Consider the following 21775-nt stretch of genomic DNA (forward strand, 5'->3'; position numbering starts at 1 on the left):
ATACTTTTTATGTATTTCCAAAACACACCTTCTAAAATCATTTCACACCTATCATGCATTTTTTAGAAACAACGAAACACCACCTTTCTGTCTGCTCTGAAAGTGCTCTAACAGGCAGAAGTATGGGGAAAACAAGTGCTGGAACCCCTCAAAGAGCTCTCCTCAACCGGGCCTGTGCAGGATGACATACGAGAGACGCTCCCTGTTGTGCCCTGGAAGTCTGTAGACAGCGCAACCGGAGTTTACAGATTAGAGTCTATATCATCATTGTTACCTGATATCCTTGTAGCCAGATATATATTTATTGTATCTGACACTAGACAGGGGCACTTTTTAACACTCCCTCTTCTATACAATAAAATTAACACCAATATTAATAGTTAAATGAAATGAATAAGGATAATGGCCCAAAAAAGATGCAGACATGAAGCTTTCTTTTGTTTAACTTTATATGAAAAAACATGCCATTTTTAAATAAAATAAATATTAAAGTATAAAAAAGAAAAAGTAATAGATTCATATATTTGATTACATTAATGTGTCTTTGAAAAAAAGGAAATAACATATCTACATATGTTTGTTATACAAACAAATAATATTTGCTATTTTGAGCCTTAACTTCTAAAAATACCAACAACTTTGTCAAAATTGATCTTTTTAAAATCTAATTTAATTTTCTAGTTTCAGGTGTACAAAACAATGTAATAGACATTTACACCCCTCACAAAGTGATAATCCCCCCCTAATCTACTACCCCTCTGACATCGTATATAGCTATTACAATCCCATTGACTATTTTCACTATGCTGTACTCCACACAGTTGACATTCAATATCATTCTACTTCAGCTTCAGGTGTACAGAGCAATGGTCAGGCATCTACACAGTCTATGAAGTGATCCCCTGATAAGTCCAGTGCCCATCTGACACCTTACATAATCTTTACAACATTATTGATTATATTCCCCATACTGTATTTCATATCCCCATGACCATATTATGACTCCTATTTTGCACTTTCTAATCCCTTCTCCTTCTCCCCCATCTCAAACCCCCTCCCATCTAGCAACCATCAGTTTTTCTCTGTACCTCTGAGTCTATTTCTGTTTAGTTTGCTCATTTATTCTATTCTTTAAAAGTGAGATCACATGGCATTGTTCTTTTTCAGTCGGACTTATTTCACTTGGCATAATATTCTCTAGGTCCACCCATGTTGCTGAAAATGGTAAGATGTCATTCTTTTTTATGGCTGAGTAATGCTCCATTGTATAAATGTACCACAGTTTCTTTATCCAATCATCTATTGATGGGCATTTCGGTTGTTTCCATATCTTGGCTATTGTGAATAGCACTAAAATAAACACAGGGGTGCATATATTTTTTACAAATTAATGTTTCGGATTCCTTTGGATAGATACCCAGGAGTGAAATTGCAGGTTCATAAGGTAGGACCATTTTCAATTTTTTTGCTGTGCTTCCATACTGTTTTCCATAATGGGTGCACCAATCTGCAATCCCACCAACAGTACACAAGTGTTCCTTTTTCTCCACATCCTCACCAACACTTGTTTGTTGATGTATTAATGATGGCCATTCTGACAGGAGTGAGGTGGTATCTCATTGTGGTTTTTATTTGGATTTCTCTAATAATTAGTGAGATTGAGCATTTTTTCATGTCTGTTGGCCATCTGTATGTCCTCTTTAGAGACATGTCTCTTCATGTCCTCTACCCATTTTTTCATTGGGTTGTTTTTCTAGTGTTGAGTTTTCTGAATTTTTTAATAAATTTTGGATATTAACCCCTTCTCAGATGTATCATTGACAAATATCTTCACATTCAGTAGGATGCCTTTTTGTTTTATTGATGGCTTTCTTTGCTGTAAAGAAAACTTTTTAATTTGATGTAATCAATCCCACATGTTTATTTTTTCTTTTGCTTCCCTTGTCTGAAGGGATATATCAATAAGACTATTACTAAGGGTAATGCCTGTGAATTTACTTCCTACATTTTCTTCTAGGAGTTTTATGGTTTCGGGTCTTACATTTAAGTCTTTAATCCATTTTGAATTTATTCTTTTATATGGTGTAAGAAGGTAGTCCAGCTTCATTTTTTCTTTGCATGTGTTTGTCCAGTTTTCCCAGCACCATTTATTTAATAGACAGTCTTTACCCCAGTGTAAATTCTTGCTTCCATTGTCATAGATTAAATGACCATATAGGCATGGATTTATTTCTGGGTTCTCTATTCTGTTCCATTGATCTATGTGTCTGTTTTTATGATTACTATAGCCTTGTAGTATGTTTTGATGTCAAGTAGCATGATACCTCCCACTTTGTTCTTATTTCTGAAGATTGCCATGGCTATTTGGGGTCTTTTATGGTTCCATATGAATTTTAGGATTATTTGTTCTAGTTATGGGGAAAATGTCATTAGTAGTTTGATAGGGATTGCATCGAATCTATGTATTGCCTTAGGTAGTATGACATTTTAACTATATAAATTCTTCCTATCCATGACCATAATATATGCTTCAATTTATTTGTATCGTCTTTAATTTCTCTCTTCGATGTCTTACAATTTTCTGAGTACAGGTCTTTTACTTCCTTGGTTTAATTTATTCCTAAATATTTTATTGTTTTTGAAGCAACTGTTTGTGGAATTGTTTTCTTAATTTCTCCTCTAATACGTTGTTATTGGTATATACAAATGCAACTGATTTCTGAATATTAATTTTGTATCCTGCTACTGTACTAAATTAATTTATCACTTCTAATAGTTTTCCAGTAGAATCTTTAGGGTTCTCTATATATAGTATCATGTTATCTACATATAATAACAACTTTACTTCCTCCTTTCCAATTTGGATGCCTTTTATTTCTTCTTCTTGTTTGATTGCTGTGGCTAGAATTTCCAGTACTATGTTGACTAAAAGTGGTGAAAGTGGGCAACTGTGTCTTGTTCCTGATCTTAGGGGGAATGCTTTTAGCTTTTCCCCATTGAGTATTATGTTAGCTGTGGGTTTATCACATATGGCCTTTATTATGTAGAGGCATGATCACTCTATTCTCACTTTGCCAAGAGTTTCTATCATAAATAGATGTTTGACTTTGTCAAATGCTTTCTCTGCATCTATTGATATGACCACATCACTTTTATTTTTCATTTTGTTAATATGGTGTATCATATTAATTTATTTGTGGATATTGAACCAAACTTGCACACCAAGAATGAATCCCACTTGATCATGGCATATGATCTTTTTAATGTATTGCTGAATTCAGTTTGCTAATATTTTGTTGAGGATTTTGCATCTATGTTCATTAGGGATGTCAGCCTATAGTTTTTGTGTTTTTTTGTAGTGTCTTTGTCTGGTTTTGGGACCATGGTAATAGTGGTCTCATAAAATGAGCTTTGGAGCCTTCCCTCCTTTTGGATTGTTTGCAATAGTTTGAGGAGAATAGGTGACAATTCTTTTTTGAATGTTTGGTAAAATTCACCTGTGAGGCCATCTGGTCCAGGACTTTTGTTTGTTTGGAGCTTGTTGATTACTGATTCAATTTTGTTAGCAGTAATTGGTCTGTTCATATTTTCTGTTTCTTCTTGATTCAGCCTTGGAATAGTGTATGCTTCTAGGAATTTATCAATTTCTTCCAGATTGTTTAATATGTTGGTTATAGTTGCTCACAGTATTTTCCTAAAATTTTTTTGTATTTCTGTTGTGTCTGTTGTCACTTCTCCTTTTCCATTTCTGATTTTATTAATTTGAGTCCTCTCTTTTTCTTGATGAGTCTGGCTAAAGGTTTGTCAATTTTGCTCATCTTTTCAAAGAATCAGCTCTTGGTTTCATTGATCTTTTTGTATTGTTTGTGTGGTCCTATTTCATTTACTTCTGCTCTGATCTTTATTATTTCCTTTCTTATACTCCCTTTGGGCTTATTTTGCTGTTCTTTTGCCAGTTCCCTTAGGTTTAAAGACAGACTGGTGATTTGAGATGTTTCTTGTTTCTTTAGGTAGGCCTGCATTGCTATGAATTTCCCTCTTAGGACTGCTTTTGCTGCTTTCCATTGATTTGGGGTCATTGTGTTTTCATTTTTGTTTGTCTCAAGGTATCTTTTGATTTCTTCCTTGATGTCATTATTGACCCATTCATTATTTAGTAACATGTTATTCACCCCCCATATGTTTGTGTTTTCCAGTTTTTTTCTGGTAATTGATTTCTAGTTTCATAGCACTGTGGTCAGAGAAGATGCTTGATATGATTTTAATCTTCTTAAATTTACTGAGATTTGTTTTGTGGTCTAGCACATGGTCTATTTTGGAAAATGTTCCATATGCACTTGAAAAGAATGTATATTCTGCTGCTTTGGGGTGAAATGCTCTAAAAATATTTATTAAATCCAATTGGTATAATGTGTCATTTAAGACCACTGTTTCCATATTGATTTTCTGTCTGGAGGATCTGTCCATTGGTGTCAGTGGGGTGTTGAAGTCCCCTACGATTGTGTTATTATTGATCTCTGTTTTTATGTTGGTCAATATCTGTTTTATATATTTAGATGCTCCTATGTTGTGGTGCATAGATGTTTACTAGAGTTATGTCCTCTTGTTGGATCAATCCCATTATTATTATGTAGTAAAAATTGATCTTCTTTGCATATATATGTTTTACAAAGAATGTAGCCAGATTTCTCCATCAATCCTTGCATAGTCAATGGAAACATCTTTAATTAATTTTAATTTAGAAATGTTCTTTCAAACAAAGCCAAAGATAAACAAATATTTTTGGGAAGTATTAGACATAAAGATAAGTTTGGCAGAAATTCACAAAAATCCCACTTCACATTAAATTCCAAAAAATGCAGGAGTATCCATGTCTTTGTTTCTTTGAGATCCATTTAAACTGCTTATAAATGACTCTGAAATAAAAAAATTTCCACTTCTCAAGTACTTCTTCAGAAATATCAGAAAAAAATGGCTGAATGAGAGTGAACAAGACATCATTTGACTCATTGCTTTAGAACAAGTATCCAGTTCTTGGTGAAGATAATTGGGGTATAGAACATTGCTATTTTTATTTTTTCTGGTAATGTGACAATAGCATCTTTGGTTGTTTTTCCTGGCACTCTTCTTTAAAATTTGATTATTTTGTTCTATATAAATGTCTATTTCCTTATACTTTGTTGTTGCACAGTAAATAGTCTTCACCCAAATTTCTGTGCACTTATCTTCAAAGAATTTTAAAGCTTGTTATTTCATTGTACATTATTCAAGGTGGATTCCAGCTATTTGCGCATATGTTTGTATCTGATTGACTTCATCTAAAATTCTACACCAGGAAAAAAAATAAAGATAATTCAGAAGAGAAAAACTGTACACAGGACAAAATCTGAGCTGATTCACATGTCCACATTTCTTTGGATCACACAATAGTTCAAAATTCAGATTAACTTTTCAAAATTTAGTTTTACTGTGCCCTAGCTTCATAATGAGCATTCCATCTTGTCTAGAAAAGACTTTCTGTGCTTTTTCCAATGACGAGGTGGGACTAAAAAGAATGAATAAAATTTGTCCAAAGGTCCAGAAAACATCACACATAAAGAAATGTTTCCAAAAGAGCAAATTCCACAAGTTTCAAAGAATAATTTCCAGGAGGCAGAAATAAAACCTGGGATTAATCTCTTTGGTTTTTTTATGGACTCCACTGTGAACTGGCCACATATGCAGCACTCCGATACTACTGACCACAACAGAGGTTTATGAAACAATGATCCAGTTGTCTCAAGACAGCTTCTGTAAGATCAGCAGCAGACCATTCAGAAATATCAGAATGACTTCTTTACTTCAACACTATCACCTTCTATATAGACGTATCTGATTAACTCACACATTTGATCTCTGTATGAAGCATATGGAGTGCTAGTACAATGAATTCCAAGGTATTTTGTTTTTTTAATATCTGCCACTACTAAAACACACCACTGATGTCATATTTTACTTGGATCCTTTCTCCAGTTTTAAAACATTAACAAATTTTAAAAAGAATAAATTTCAATTCTAAAGATATTAAAATTAGTAAAATATTTTGTATATGAACTCAAATATGCACTAACCAAGCAAAATATTACATATTACACATCCCAGCTCACACTTTTCTCTGAATTTTTTTTTTAATACGTACTTTTATTTTTCAGAGCAATTTAAGTTTCACAGCAAAATTGAGGGAAGGGTACAGAAATGGCCTACCCCCACAATGCATAGCCTCCCCCATTATCAACATTTCCCACCACAGTGGTACAGTGGTTATAATTGATGAACCTACACTGACACATCATAATCACCCAAAGTTCACAGTTGACATTAGCGTTCATTTATGGTGTTGTACATTCTATGGGTTTGGACAAACATGTAATGACATGTTCCAGGACAACAGACAAGTAGAAAGTCCAGAGAGTAAGATCAGGGAAATAAGAAAATGGCTCTAGGAGAGAGTTTCAAGAAATGACAAAAATTAAAATAATAATAATAGTAATAATAAACAATGGATAGATTACCTAGTAAGTATGATTATATTTCAAAGGTATTTCAAGTACATTAGAGAGTTTGTATATAATTTAGAGGAAAAGAAAGGAAAAGCAAAGCATCTGGAAACAAGAGGCAATTATTAACTCTAAGGAAAACAGAAAGCTTCACAAGAAAGGAAATACAATTTTAGTACACCATGTAGTTCAGCTTTGAATAGTATTTTCATAATATAATAATGTAAACACTGAATACAGAGGTAACAAAAATGGCCTTTGACTACATTGGGAGGGCAGAGGAAGGCAAAATGTATACGTTGGGGGCCAAGCAGGGGTCATCAGAGAATCATGTAAGAGAGCTTTATTCTCCTCCTCTAGATTAGAAGTCAGTTGACTATATACAAAACTGAAAAATTAGAAAACACCAGTAGAAGCATGTTATTTGGGGAAATGAAGATAAACAGCAGAAGAAATAAGTAAAAGTTAAAATGTATTGATTTTGAGGAGTGGGAAATAGAAATAGGAGGGGTTGGGCAATGGATCTATTTTTCATATAAATCTCCTAGTAATATTTGAGCTTTAAAATGATATGTTTTACTTTGATATAAAATATAATTTAAAAACACAGTACAAAAATATAAATAAAATAATACTAGATTTATTGAGGTAATCATTTCAAAAGGTAGACATTCATAAATGTCTAATCTCTATGTTGTATACCTGAAACAAATGTAATATTGTAGGCCAACTGTAATTGAAAAATAAAAAATATATATTAAAAAATAATTAAATTACATAAACTTGCAATTAAGTAAATTGCATTAGAAAACAAAAACCAAAAAAAAAGTAAAGTCTGATCCATTTAAAAATATAAATACAGCAAGTATTCGAATAACATCATTTTGTTCAACGTTGTTTCATTATAGTTTTAATGAGGTACAATAGAAACTTAACTCTTACTCAGTTAGCCTATGGTAAACCTGATTTCATGATTTGTCATTTGGCTTACGTTGCGTAACTTACTGATGTTAAGTGAGGATTTACTATACATATACCCACACCCAAACACACACACACACACATACACACAGAGCTTTTGAATGCCTATAACTGTTACTAATGATTATCTCTGAGTGGTGGGTTTATATGTAGGAGTTTTGTTAGTTTTTCTTTTCCTACAAAAATCTGTACTGTTATTTTAATATGAAATATGCTTTCTTTAACAAAATATTTTTAAGTATTTGCTTACCTTAGCTGATTTCTTAAACTTTAAGTCTTTATCCAATTTAAAAAGAATTGTCATGTTGTACCCAGTCTGGTTTCCATGTCCATGAGGCCACCAAGTTTCTACAGTGATATTCTTTTAAGAAATAATATGAGTCATTCTAGCAGTCTGTAGTAAAATAATATAATGATTCAGAGCATTATATCAACTTCTCATAGAAATTCCAGGTCCTAAAACAATATAACTCTCCCTCCCTAGATTATGCCAAATTATGTCACCCATAGATAATATTGAAAAATCAACATGCTAGGAGTTTAGCATGGATTGATATACCAAAAGGGAAAGGAAAGAACAGAATAACATGGGCATTCAAAAAAACAACTCTTCCCATTTCCATAGCTAAAGCTTACATTTATTGTACATTCTTAACGTTTAGAAAAGGACTTTGAGGTTGACTCTTCTTTTAAGCCCAGACCAAGAAACTGTTATGAGTTCTTACTTTGTCTGAAGAGTTACTAAATGATCATGAGTTTAGAATTAGAACTCTGCATGTAGCATAAACACCAATATTCAAAATAATTTACGAGTACCAAAAATAATCATTGTATTTAAATATAATGCTTAGAATGTGTTTTGGATTTAGAATACTGCAAATACTGCAGAAAAATTAAGATACCACACACACGTAGTTCCTTGAGAGGAAAGGATGCCAAATTTAACACGTTCTCCATTTTCTAAATCTTAAAACCTGGAAAAATCATTCCTTAGCTCACACATACACAGAATATATGAGTGGTTAAAAGTAAAGGAGAAAATGGGAAAACGACATTTTTCTTTCCCACTCAGCCCCTTCTTTCTAACCATTTCTTTTGAACAGTATTGCTTTTCATCTAACGCCTCTCAGGAAATACCATCATTCACCTTGTTAATTTTCACAAATAGCTCAACAATCCTTTTCCCAGGCTGAAGTTCAATGTTGTATGTCTGCTGTGTTTGCAATTTAGGGATTTCCACGATCACCTGAGCAGAGACTGGCTTTGAGCTGACAACATCAAAAGAAGACTCTATTTCAAGATTCCACTCCTGGGCACGGTTATCTACAGCATAAAGAGGGAAGAAAAGAATTATATATATAAATACATATGTATAAAATGTGCTAAGCATTATCACTGCACTCCTTGGGATTCGCTGAAGAAAAGACCGAAGCAGCTTCTAAACTAGTAAGTGCTCTGCAAATGCTATTGCAATAAAAAGCTCAGTGGAAATTCTCTTTTAGTCTTTAGAGTTTCATCCTTCATCCTAAAGAAGAACAACTAAAATTATATAGTTTGCATATACTTCTACTCTAAAAATATTACAATCATAAGTCTTAAAAACTTTATAAATAGGGCATAAATAGAAAATTATAAGTGAAAAGATAACGTAAGTTTTCCAAGACTGATACCCACTTGTTCCTTTTGACAAAATAAAGAAAAAACACTGAGGGTTTTAAGCCATATAATAAGGTACAAACTTAGGTGTGAAAAAAATAAAGATATATTGTAAATGTAGATTACCTATTGAAAAAATACTTATTGAGAACATTCTAGGCACAGTGTACTTTGCTAAGTGATGAGAATGAAATGGTGATCAAGATAAACTTGGTCCTACCTGGAAACAACCAAAATGCCCATCGGTAGATGACTGGATTACGAAACTGTGGTACATTTATACAATGGAGTATTACACAGCCATAAAGAAGAAAGAAATCTTACCATTTGCAACAACATGGATGGACCTAGAGAACATTATGTTAAGTGAAATAAGTCAGACAGAGAAAGACAAATACCATATGATATCACTTATATGCGGAATCTAAAGAAAAGAATAAGTGAATGAACTAATCAGAGACAGTTTTGGAGACATGGAGGAAAAACAGAGGGTTGCTAGAGGGGCGGGGGGGTGGGGATAAGGGGAAGGTGAGAGGTTTAGAAAATAGTCGGTAACCACAAGATGACCACGTGGTTTTGAAAATTAATTTGGGGAACGTACAGAGGGATAGTGGATGGGGGGGGGGGGTTCACACAGTGTGAGGGATATTAATGATAAACGTCTAAGTTTTGCTTTGTCTTGTGCACCTGAAACTAATAAAAAAAAAATGTGACAGTGGAGCATGTAAGCCAAATGACAAGGGAGGATAACACATACCTACAGTCAGCAGAGCAGATAGACACATATTTTTAATAATAATAAAGAACATTCAGCCTGGCTGATATTGTACAACAACAACAAAAAAAGATAAACTTGGCCCTGCCCTCATGAGCTAATAGGATATAGTCAAGTACAAACGTGTGATAATACTAGGATGGGAGAAGTAAAAGGTTATTCTGAGAAAATAGTCACAGGAAAGAAGAACACCTGACCTACGCTGGGTGAGGGAAGGCAAGAAAAGCACTATCCAGCTGACCCCAGAAGGATGCTTTAACTAAGTTCAGCAAAAAGCAAGTGTGAAGAGCCATGAGTGAGAATGACCACTGCCTCACCAAGAGCTTGAGTGATGGAGAAACTGGTGTGGGAGACCAGCATGACTGAGGAGGCAGGCAGGGTCCGCTCATGCTGGAGTATCATGGGACGAGTCTGGCAACTTGACACTAAATCAATGGGAAGCCATGCCATTGAAGATTTTCATGAAAAAGGATAATATGATCAGATTTGCATTTTTTTAAAACATCACTAGGGACCCCAGGACAGTGATATACCAGGATGCAAATGGAAGAAGCAGAGAGACATGAAATTTCTATCTGTGTAGAAGGGGATGGAAAGTGTCACTTGGAAAATCCAGGAACAGAGAGGAAGAAAAGAAAAGGAAGAGGGAGCAAGGCTGAAGAGGAAGGTTGTGGGGAGAAAAGAAAGATGAGGCAGCTGCCTAAGGAATGGGACTTTGGGAAGCAGAATGTTTCAAGAGGGTTTTGAAGTAGTGTTTTAAATTATACATGAGCAATATGACCCTTCCTCCATCATCTATTTAATTTACATTGTTTAGTATCTCCAGAATCGGATTTACGTTTTGGTTTGGGTTTTTAAAGTAAGACAGTATGCCAAAGCAAGCTTTGGGCAAGAGCAAGGTGGAAAAGCAGGCCCGTATTTTTTAGGTTACACAGGAGAAACCAGTGATAAAGTACCCAAAAGGCTGGAGTGCCAGGGTGGCAGAGCCACCAATGAAAGTTCTCATTCTTTACTGCCACAGAAAGGAGGTGCTGACACACTTAAGTTTGTGTGATTTATGGCAAGAAATTGAGGGAATACCTACTTAGTGGCTTCTGTTTTTCTCTCTGAAGAAGAGATGGGAGAAGGTTATCAGCTGAGAAATATCTTAGGGACCCATCTCCTACAAACAAGGAAGGGATTGATAACTCTCCAGTTTCATCATCACAAAAGATTGTAGGCTGATCAATGACTAAAGACTTCATAATTGGCATTCTTCACAAATGCAGGACCACAGCACACCTGTCCTAGGGACGATCACACTACATGTTGTCACTTGCATCTCACATCAGCCAATGGTATAGATGGAGTTGATGCACATTGAAGTAAACCTAATCCTGGACTTAAGAACTATTTTTACTTAGTAAATGATTCATCCTTAGGAACACTAGTCAGTGAGTCATGAATTAGGTTTGTTCTGATCCAGCCAATTTTGCAGTTTACCCACCCACAGCCTCCCAGTTTTTCTAAGATACACCAAAATACATCAAGATAACCACACTTTTTTGTTAAAGATGCTTTTCTCTTACCGAGTATATACTATGTCTTCTCAGTTTTCCCTTTATGGCATTTTTATTGTTTTTAAACTCCAATTTGATCCAACGCTGTTTATTTTCTAAAATATGCCTAAATTTTTGACAACTACAAGACCTTTAGCTACCTATCATATTTCCTCTGGCTTCTCTTATTTCAAAAAATAATAATAGATAACATTTACGAAGAACTTACTATGAGCTACGCATTGTTTTACGCTCTCAACAGGTATTACCTTATTTAAGCATCACAACATTGCTATATGGTAAATTCTATTATCATCATCACTTTATTGATGAGGAAACAGAGAAGTTAAGTAACTTCCCCAAGGTCACACAGCTGATAAGTGGCTAAGCTTGGATATGAACTAAGACATCTGAAACTAGAGACTGTACACTTAACTTCTAAATTACATCAATCTCACCCAAATAATTTCCCAAAAACCATGTCTCAGTGGTGCTCAGAATTATTAGTGGGGAGGAGGTCTTATTACATAAGGGGGCATTTGTTTTAGTGATATCAAGCTATGATAGGAATCAAATATGTCTTTTGGCTGAGTCTTCAACAACAGCAGCCCAGATTCATAAAACTTTTGAACTAGAAGTATGCTGACAGATCACATAGTCTACTTTCTGATGAGTTTTGGTTCCTTCTAGACCACAGACTGACAAACTACGGTCCTTGGGCCAAATTTGACCCACATCTAGTGTTTATAAATAAAATTTTATTGGAACACAGCTATTATGGACTGAATTGTGTCCCATTCCAAGAAAAATCACATGTTGATGCCCTAACCCCCCAATGTGATTGTTTTGGGGGTCTTCAGGAGGTAATTAAGTTTAATACTTTCTTTCTCTCCCCACCCACCCCTGACCCCCATCCCCATGTGAGGACATAGAGAGAACGGTGGTCATCTACAAGCTAGGAAGACAGCCCTCACCACAAACTAAATCAGCCAGTACCTTGACCTTGGACTTCCCAGCTTCCAGAACTGTGAGAAATCAATTTCCGTTGTTTAAGCCCCATAGTCCTCGGCATTTTGTTATGGCCACCCAGCAAGCTAAGACAACAGCCATACTCATTTGTTTACATTGTCTTTGATGGCCTCTTCACTCCAACGGCAGAGTTGTGCAGTTGCAGTACAGGCCATGGGATCCAAAAGCCTAAAATACTTGTTATCTGCCTTATTACAGAGTAAGTTTATTGATCCTTACCCTAGAGTATTTACCTCAAACGATCATTCTTTCTTTAATATCCATAATGACAAAAACCTCTGCCTCACAAAATAGCCTTCCCTTTTTGCCAGCCTTGATGAAGGTCAAATCATTCTTTACACTGATTTGAAATCCACTTTTCTTTCATTACCAACCTAAAGATTTTAGTTCTGCCCTCTAGGCAAGCACCGCCTACCAACCAATAATCACCAAGTTCAAGCAGGTTCCTTTGATGCTTCCTATCACCACTTCTGGGTGGGGAATTAGCTGTTTGTAAGGCCCTCAGGAGGGAAGACAAATAATGCAATTCCCAAAGGTTACTGGCAAAATTCCCCAGTTCCCATTGCTTCCACCATGGAAAGTTCTAAAGTAAATCTGCACTCTTTCGGAGCTCATCCTGTGAACTCCTTTTTTCACTAAATGAAAAAATTAAGGCTGTGGAATTAAAACCCCAATATAAAGCTTCACAGGCCTATCATGTCATCACTGGATACACAATATCAACATATTTTACCTTCTCCTCTTCTTCCAAATGAAGTTCAACCCTTCCTCCCAGAAGCCATGGAGAATTTGAGTAGTTTAGGCTCAAAAAGCACACTTAGAGTCTGAATAATTTTCCTGGTACTGACGGGTCACACCTTTTCACTTGGTAATTTTAAAATATAGAATACTATTTTGAGTTAAGGAGAGCTCCCTCTTTTAAATAAAGACTGATTTCTAGAATACAGCTTCCTATCCTATCTCTCCTAGCATTAACAAGTTACCGTTTCCTAGAGAATACCTATCACACCAGTTCTCCAGAAGTAGAATGCAAGATCATTTCAAATATGGACAAAGTACTGGGAATGGAGATATGACAAAAGATTCTTTTTTTCAATTACAGTTAACATTCAATATTATATTTGTTTCAGGCATACAGCATAATAGAAATTTATATAACTTATATTTATATAACTTACATCCCCATGACTATTTTGTAACTGCCAATTTGCACTTCTTAATCCCTTCACCTTTCTCACCAGTCCCCTAAGCCCCCTTTCATCTGGCAACCAACAGTTTGTTTTCTATATCTATGAATTTGTTTCTGTCTTGTTTGTCCGTTTATGTATTTTGTTTTTTATGTTCCACAAATCAGTGAAATCATATGGTATTTGTCTTTCTCTCATTTATTTCACTTAGCATAACACCCTCTAGGTCCATCCACATGGTCACAAATGGTAAAATTTCATTATTTTTTATGGTCAAGTAGTATTCCATTATATATGTACCATGTCTTCTTTATCCAATCATCTATCAATGGACATTTAGATTCTTCCATGTCTTGGCTATTATATATGAGATGTCCTTGTCTCTTGTTACAGCTTTTGTTTTAAAGTCTATTTTGTCTGATATAAATATTACTACTCCAGATTTTTGTTTATTTGTTTCCATTTGCATGAAATATCTTTTCCCATCATTTTACTTTCAGTCTGTGTGTGTTTTTCAATCTGAAGTGGGTCTCATGTAGGCAGCATATGTATGGATCTTATTTTCTTATCCATTCAGCCACCCTAAGTCTTTTGATTGGAACATTTAATCCATTTACATGTAAAGTAATTATTGATAGGTATGTAGTTATTTCCATTTTATTATTCATGTATTTGATCTTCTCTTTTTCTTCTTCTTCTTAAAGAAGTCCCTTTAACATGTCTTGTACTACTGGTTTGGTAGTGAGGAGCTCCTTTAGCTTTTTCTTGTCTGGGAAACTCTTTATCTGTCCTTCAATTCTAAATGATAAACTTGCTGGGTAGAGTAATCTTGCTGGGTAGAGTAGGTCCTTGCTTTTCATCACTTTAGATATTTTATGCCAATCCCTCCTGGCCTGCAAAGTTTCTGTTGAGAAATCAGCTGATAGTCTTATGGGAGCTCCGTTGTACGTAACAAACTGCTTTTCAGAGTCTTTGTCTTTAACCTCAGCATTTTATAATAATTATGATGTGTCTTGGTGTGGGCTTCTTTGGGTTCATCTTGTTTGGGACTCTCTGTACTTCCTGGACTTGTATGTCTATTTCCTTTGCCAAGGTTAGGGAGGTTTTCAGTCATTACTTCTTCAAATAGGTTTTCAATTCCTTGCTCTGTCTCCTCTCCTTCCGGTACTTATATGATGTCAATCTGTTGTGCTGATGCTATCCCAGAGGTTATAAAAAATCAATTATTGCCATTTATTTTTTTCTTTTTCCTGTTCCAACTGGGTGTTTTCTGCTACCTTGTCTTCCAAATCACTGACTCAATGCTCTGCATCATCTAGTACGCTGCTAGTTGCATCTAATGTATTCTTCATTTCAGTTATTATATTCTTCATTTCTGACTGGTTCTTTTTACAGTTTCTATCTCTTTGTGTGAGATCTCACTGACTTCATCTATTCTTCCCCTAACTTCATTGAGCATCCTTATAACCAGTGTTTTGAACTCTATCTAGTAGATTGCTTGCCTTCTAAATTATAGAGCAGCTGCCCTTGAGAACCACCTGAAGACTAGCAGAACAGATTGTAATTAAGCCTCAAGTATCAAAGTCTTCATAGAGTCATACGTCTAGCTTAAAGAAAAAGTGGGTTGGGCCGGCCCGGTAGCTCAGGCGGTTAGAGCTCCGTGCTCCTAACTCCGAAGGCTGCCGGTTCGATTCCCACATGGGCCAGTGGGCTCTCAACCACAAGGTTGCCAGTTCAATTCCTCGAGTCCCGCAAGGGATGGTGGGCTCCGCCCCCTGCAACTAAAATTGAACATGGCACCTTGAGCGGAGCTGCCGCTGAGCTCCCGGTTGGCTCAGTTGGTTGGAGCACGTCCTCTCAACCACAAGGTTGCCGATTTGACTCCCACAAGGGATGGTGGGCAGCGCCCCCTGCAACTAGAAAGCTGCAACTGGACCTGGAGCTGAGCTGCACCCTCCACAACTAAGACTGAAGGGACAACAACTTGAAGCTGAACGGCACCCTCCACAACTAAGATTGAAAGGACAACAACTTGACTTGGAAAAAAGTCCTGGAAGTACACACTGTTCCCCAATAAAGTCCTGTTCCCCCTCCCCAATAAAATCTTTAAAAAAAAAAAAAGAAAAGAAATGACAATGTTAGTATAAAAGAAAAAGAAAAAGAAAAAGTGGATTCTCCCACACTTATACCCTCACTAGGTTGTAATGACCTATAATTTACAAACACAGGGAAAATCATGGAATTTTAGAGGCAGAAGAAACTTGGCAATCTCCTAGTTACTTTGTAGATGAGGTTTCTGAGGCCTAATTGTAGAACCTAGCTCAAAAGCTCCCAAGCCAGTGGATGAAGGCCCAGGTTTCCTGACTTCAATGTTCTCTACCTTCTACAAACCTCTCAGAGGTGCCTACCACAAAAAAAAAAAAAAAAAAAAAAAAAAAAAAAAAAAAAACAGTAGCAGGTACATACTAATTTAAATTTGTATATGAACAATGAGGAAAACTAAAAACAATGGTACTTTTTCCCTTTCAGAGCACCAAGTCCAAATCAAATACATTCAATGTGAAACAAAGCTTTTTGGGGGGCAAGGGGGGAGGGCTGTAACAACAAAATGTTATCCTCTTAATAAAAGGATCTTTGTAAAAAAGAAAGAACATGGAAATCAACAACAGAGAATGTGTCTGACCCTCCATAATTATATGGTGCCCCAGTTCCTCCATTTGTCAAACCATCATTTTTGTAACCTAAACTACCTGACAAGGGCATGAGAACAGTTATGTGAGCATTTCTGTCAACCAGTGGAAATGTATTTCTTGAATAATTACTATCTATAAACCTTGACAAGCACGATAAATTACACCCCACCCCAAAAAAGCAGACATTCAATCTAGTAATACTTAGAGAAACAAAATATACCCAAAGGTCACAGTTAAGAACCCAGGATGGCATCTGGGCGGTTAAGAACTAGCAAGGAAATGGAAGAACATTCAGGTCAGCCTGGGATGCATCTGCAAATGTTGGTAGATTGCTTATGTAAGATAAAAAAGATGCTTCATCTCGTTGGGGGGAAAAGCTATTCAGAGACAGCTGCCTTGATTAGCTTCTCCCTGCTGAGCTGCTCACAGCTCCTCCTCTCGCCTGCTCGCTTCTTGCATCTTTAATGGATGATGAAAAGCTTCAGTGAAAAGGTAGTCCTGGGCATTTGAAGAAACAGTAAGGACGACAAACTGAAACGACCAAGCCGCAGAATGTTTAAATTCAAATATAGGATATTTTCCTGTGTTCCTGCTAGAATTACAGGACAGACTTCAGCAGTTGCTTTTCAAAGTGCTAACAGCTTGCCTTAGCCTGAAAAGCAGGCTCACGGCTAGTTACAACAGCTGTTTTCCCCTTCTTTACCAAGCAGCAAGAACTCCTTGCCTACTCAGCAGGACAAAATCCTCAAAGATGGAATCCAGGTAACACAGACACAAAGCAAAATCCCCCAAAAAACAAGGATAAATCAGAAAGTTTCAGAGAACGAAAGCTATTTATGCAACAAGGCAGCTAATCAGAGATTATTCAAGCAACCTACCTATCCCTAAAGTTATTTTCAAGGGTGAATACTGTCATTTTATGGGTAATGTAATTCAATGATGAATGTAAAAGTGATTCGAAATGAATGCATCAAACAAGGCACTAAGCAAGACTGACAAATCTTTGCTCTACTGTAATATTATGTTGTCCGTATTAAGCTGTAAGCAAAGGGCAGCAATAACCTTCGTTACAGGCCTCTGCTGGGCAGGCCAGGGTGAAGCTGAGAGCTAGATTCGCTCCTCCAACTCAAGAGGAGCTCTCCAGAATGGAGGAGGGCGTGCTTTAGGCTGAAGCAGCAAGTCAGTTTGGAGAGTGTGGGGGAGTGTGGCAGCATCTCTGAGGCAGTAGACGTGCCCAAGCACAGCTCAAAGATCCACAGCTCACCTACCTAAGCCTGAGGAGGATTCACATGTCAAAAAACGTTTCTATAACATTTTTTTTCTAACTATGGTGACAAACGATTAAACAATGTAGCATTTCATCAGAACATACTTATTATATATTTGGGCTTAATATGCTTATGTAACCTTGTGAAAACCTCATAAAACTAAACAATCATCCCTCCCTAATAAATTTTAGGGCCTAATGTGAACAATTCACATCAGGTTACAAATATGAAAGACCTGGCATAGAGAAGAGGATCAATAAATGAATCTCTCTCTCTCTCTCTCTCTCTCTGTCACACACACACACACACACACACACACACACACACACACACACACACGACCACCACCACCACCACACAGGGCCTACATTTTGGGCCAGAGTATTTTGCTTATAAATGTCCTAATCTCTGGAACTGGAGCATTCCCTCCCCCGCCACCAGTTGTCTTCTCCCTATATCCCCTCCCACCACATCTTGGAAACCCAAGTCCCCCCTAGACTTTCCCCTCCGCCACCTACCTCCCCACACCGTCACCCCCCACACACACCCCCCACCAGCAGATGGCCTCAGTCTCCAATCCCCTGATCAAGGGAAAAAAACAGTAGAGTCTTCTGAGCAAAGGTATTGGTAAAAAGCATCTGAGCTTCCCCTTTCAATACCAGGGTCAATCTTTCAATGATTAAAATACTGAAAATATCGGTGTCCTAAAACAGCTACTGCTATTTCAAACCTTATTAGAATATTTCAGGGCTAAAGATGAATCTTTCAAATAAATATTTTCTAATGAGGTTTTAAAGAAAGCCACATCAATGAAATGATATCTTAATATCTAGATAAACAACAAGAGCCAATGATATAATGGGAGGATTTCTTGTTTTCCTTTGACCTCAGTATGTTTTCAAATACAAATGTGTTTTTATCATCTTAAACATTAAGATATGTGAAAATCATTTAGGAAGCTGAGGTTAAGGCAAAAATCAAACAAATGACCACAGGATATTGAAAAGTGCAAAAGTTTAGCAACCACTATTAGAAGGACTGAGAATGCAAAACAGAAATACAAACAGTACTCATACGAGGTCTGACAAGTTCGCAAGCTTGTTACAACGATCTTGCTAACCTTTTTTGATATCAGAGGGATTATTCATTATGAATTTCACCAACTGGACAAACAGCTAACCAATTTTACTATTTGGAAGTGCTGAAAAGGCTGCATGAAAAAATTAGACGACCTGAACTTTTCTCTAACAACTCATGGCTCTTGCATCACGACAATGCACCAGCCCACACGGCCCTGTCTGTGAGGGAGATTTTGGACAGTAAACAAATAACTGTATTGGAACACCCTCCCTACTCACCTGATTTGGCCCCCAATGACTTCTTTCTTTACCCAAAGGTAAAGGAAATATTGAAGGAAGACATTTTGATGACATTCAGGACATCAAGGGTAATACGATGGCAGCTTTGATGGCCATTCCAGAAAAAGAGTTCCAAAATTGCTTTGAAGGGTGGATTAGGTGCAGGCATCTGTATAGCTTCCCAAGGGGAGTACTTTGAAGGTGACCGTAGTGATATTCAGCAATGAGGTATGTAGCACTTTTTCTAGGATAAGTTTGCGAACTTAATTGTCCAACCTTGTGTATATATGTATGTGTACACACACACACACACACACACACACACACAAAGCAAATTAATTTCAAGTTAATTTTTTAAAAGTCTAACACCTTTTCTGTTATACTATACACAATTAAATTGGGAGATTATGGTTGGTCATTTGATATTCAGTAGTAAACTCATTAATTTTAAATTAAGAAATAAATTGAACATTTAGAAAAGCAAAAATGTTATCTCTTTCTAGCCTCAATAGGGAGAAAACAAAAGTGTCACAAGTCAAATTAGGTTAGCCCTTCATCATGAGTTGGCTGAAATTACTAGATATATTAGTTTGTTTTAGCTACTTTTCCCTCCTTACTATAGGAACAATATATGCTCAATATCAAAATTTAGAAAACAGTTGAGCAGAAGAATAAAATGTGAACTATCTGTAGTATCAATTCCCAGAGATAGCCACCATTTTCATTAGTTCTAAACAACCTCATTTCAAACTTAAATTTTTAAAATTAATATATTTTATTTTAGATAAAAATCACATGTATGTTTTTGATACGAACTAATTAGTTTTATTTTTAGTAACTCTCACAATGCCTGCCTCATATTATGTACCAAATAAATGCATAAAAGTATCCAGAATATATTAGCTTATTCTCTTTATTTTTCAACTTTTAAAAATTTCTATTGATTTCAGTGATGAAAAAAATTCAGAAAAAAACTAAAGAAGCTCCTTTCCTAATGCTTTCATAAGGTTAGGCTTCAATTTTCTTTATTACATCAAATAACCAAATTGAAATCTACAGAATTAATCGAAAAGAATTACTGCTTAATATGCACAGGGCACATCTTCTAAACAGGAAACATTTTTCTCTATGTTAAATACAAAATATACTGTAGTCATAAGACATTAAAAATGTAATTGATATGGGGAAATGATTACATGGAATTTAATTAAATTTTAAGCATAATTTAAATCAATTTAATTCAAATAAAATTCACCCAGTCATTAGCAACTAATAAACTGAACTCTAATGACTCATATTCAGGAAGAAATGTTTACCTTCATATTCAGACATTTTAATTAAACTAGAGCAGCATTAACCAAATATTTTCAGGTATCAGGAATCTCTGGAACTCTATACTTTTGGCTCACTACCTAAAACATTGATTAAGCTTCAAAACCATTAAATAAGTAACTTTTAAATAAATCACACCCCTTCTTAAAACTAGACTTTATTATGTATACCTGAGAAAAATTATGGGTAGGGATGGGGGAGAACGAACCACTATTCGATTTTAGTAGCACAACTCAGTTTAGGTTATAAGAACATATAACCTGAAGAAAAGTGTGAAAAGAACTAAACTAGACAGCTGAAATATCCACATTTATAGGTGCAAGTTAAGTTAGATAATTTCATAACTTTTTAACATTTATACATGGCAGCAGCACCCAGTGACCTTCTCAATTATTAACCATCTCTGATTTGCTTTTATCTTCTGCCTCTAGAAAACACAGACTGGGTTTGATTGAATACCAATCTAGAGTCACCAGAGCCCCAAAGATAACAGAAGTCTTGCACTGCCACACTACATCTTGCTTACTGATTTCATTGAGTCAGGCCTGCATGTAATTGGACTAAGTATCGTGAAGTATCATGGAAGATACACCTTCACCCCGATTTCCGTAGCTGCTCAAATCCTCACTGATCTTTGATTTTTCTGAACTCCCGGGGCTCCCATCTCAGAAGCCCATCACACAATGTGTTTGGTTTGGTAGCTGCTTATATCTCCCCACCCCACCCAAACAAAATGCAGGAATGAGAATACATACTGTCTTTCTTTTCTACGCCAAACAAACACAGTGCTGAGCCAAGAACTCACCAGATATTTGACCAGCTTTTAACTGATTCACTGACATCTGTGAGATTTCTGAACTTTTATTCAATGATCCTTTCTTGTGAATAGTTCCTTCACCTGCAAAAGTAGTATTCTTTACCTTACAAAACTTTCTTTATGCCTTGTTCGCCTTCCAGTTTACTTTTAACTCTTAACAAGGGGGGTACGTCATGGCCTTCAGAAGAGACAATGTGCAGTGAAAGAAAGTCAGCCTGATAATTTGAGCAAACCAAGAACTCAGCACAGTGAAGAAAGTGACCACAGGGGAAGCAAAACGGAGTACAAACCAGCAGGCCCTTCTTTAAGAATACTTAGCTCGGGAAAACAACTGCTTGCTTTTCTTTCTCTCTCTCTCTCTCTCTCTTTCTTTCTTTCTTTTTCTTTTTGTTCTCTTCAAAATATGTTAAAAGGTATCTACCTGCCTACTTACCTACTTTATAATGTACATTTTCATGACAAATCACAGTCTGTACATATTTTTCACATTTTTAATTTAATGTGCCACAATTTTTTTTAAAATAAGTCCCTGAAAAATAAATCTATATATTCAAATTATAAACTCAATTTTTTATGACACAGAAGAGGCTTAAAAGAGTAAAACA

General features: G+C 36.0%; 1 protein-coding gene across 2 annotated transcripts in view; it reads right to left on the bottom strand.

The window, feature by feature from the left end:
- MANBA (mannosidase beta) overlaps positions 1-21775 on the bottom strand; it is a 78928-nt gene that overhangs the window by 36993 nt on the left and 20160 nt on the right. For both annotated transcript variants that reach the window (XM_019738927.3, XM_019738926.3), the window contains exons 6-7: positions 8665-8840; positions 7768-7878 (exon numbers count right to left, since the gene is read on the bottom strand). In XM_019738927.3, the coding sequence (XP_019594486.2) occupies positions 7768-7878; positions 8665-8840 (287 nt within the window). The remainder of the gene's footprint in view (positions 1-7767; positions 7879-8664; positions 8841-21775) is intronic.

Source organism: Rhinolophus sinicus, chromosome 1 (genome assembly GCF_057876585.1).
Source record: "Rhinolophus sinicus isolate RSI-liver-muscle chromosome 1, RSI-T2T, whole genome shotgun sequence".
NCBI classification, from domain to species: Eukaryota; Metazoa; Chordata; class Mammalia; order Chiroptera; family Rhinolophidae; genus Rhinolophus; species Rhinolophus sinicus.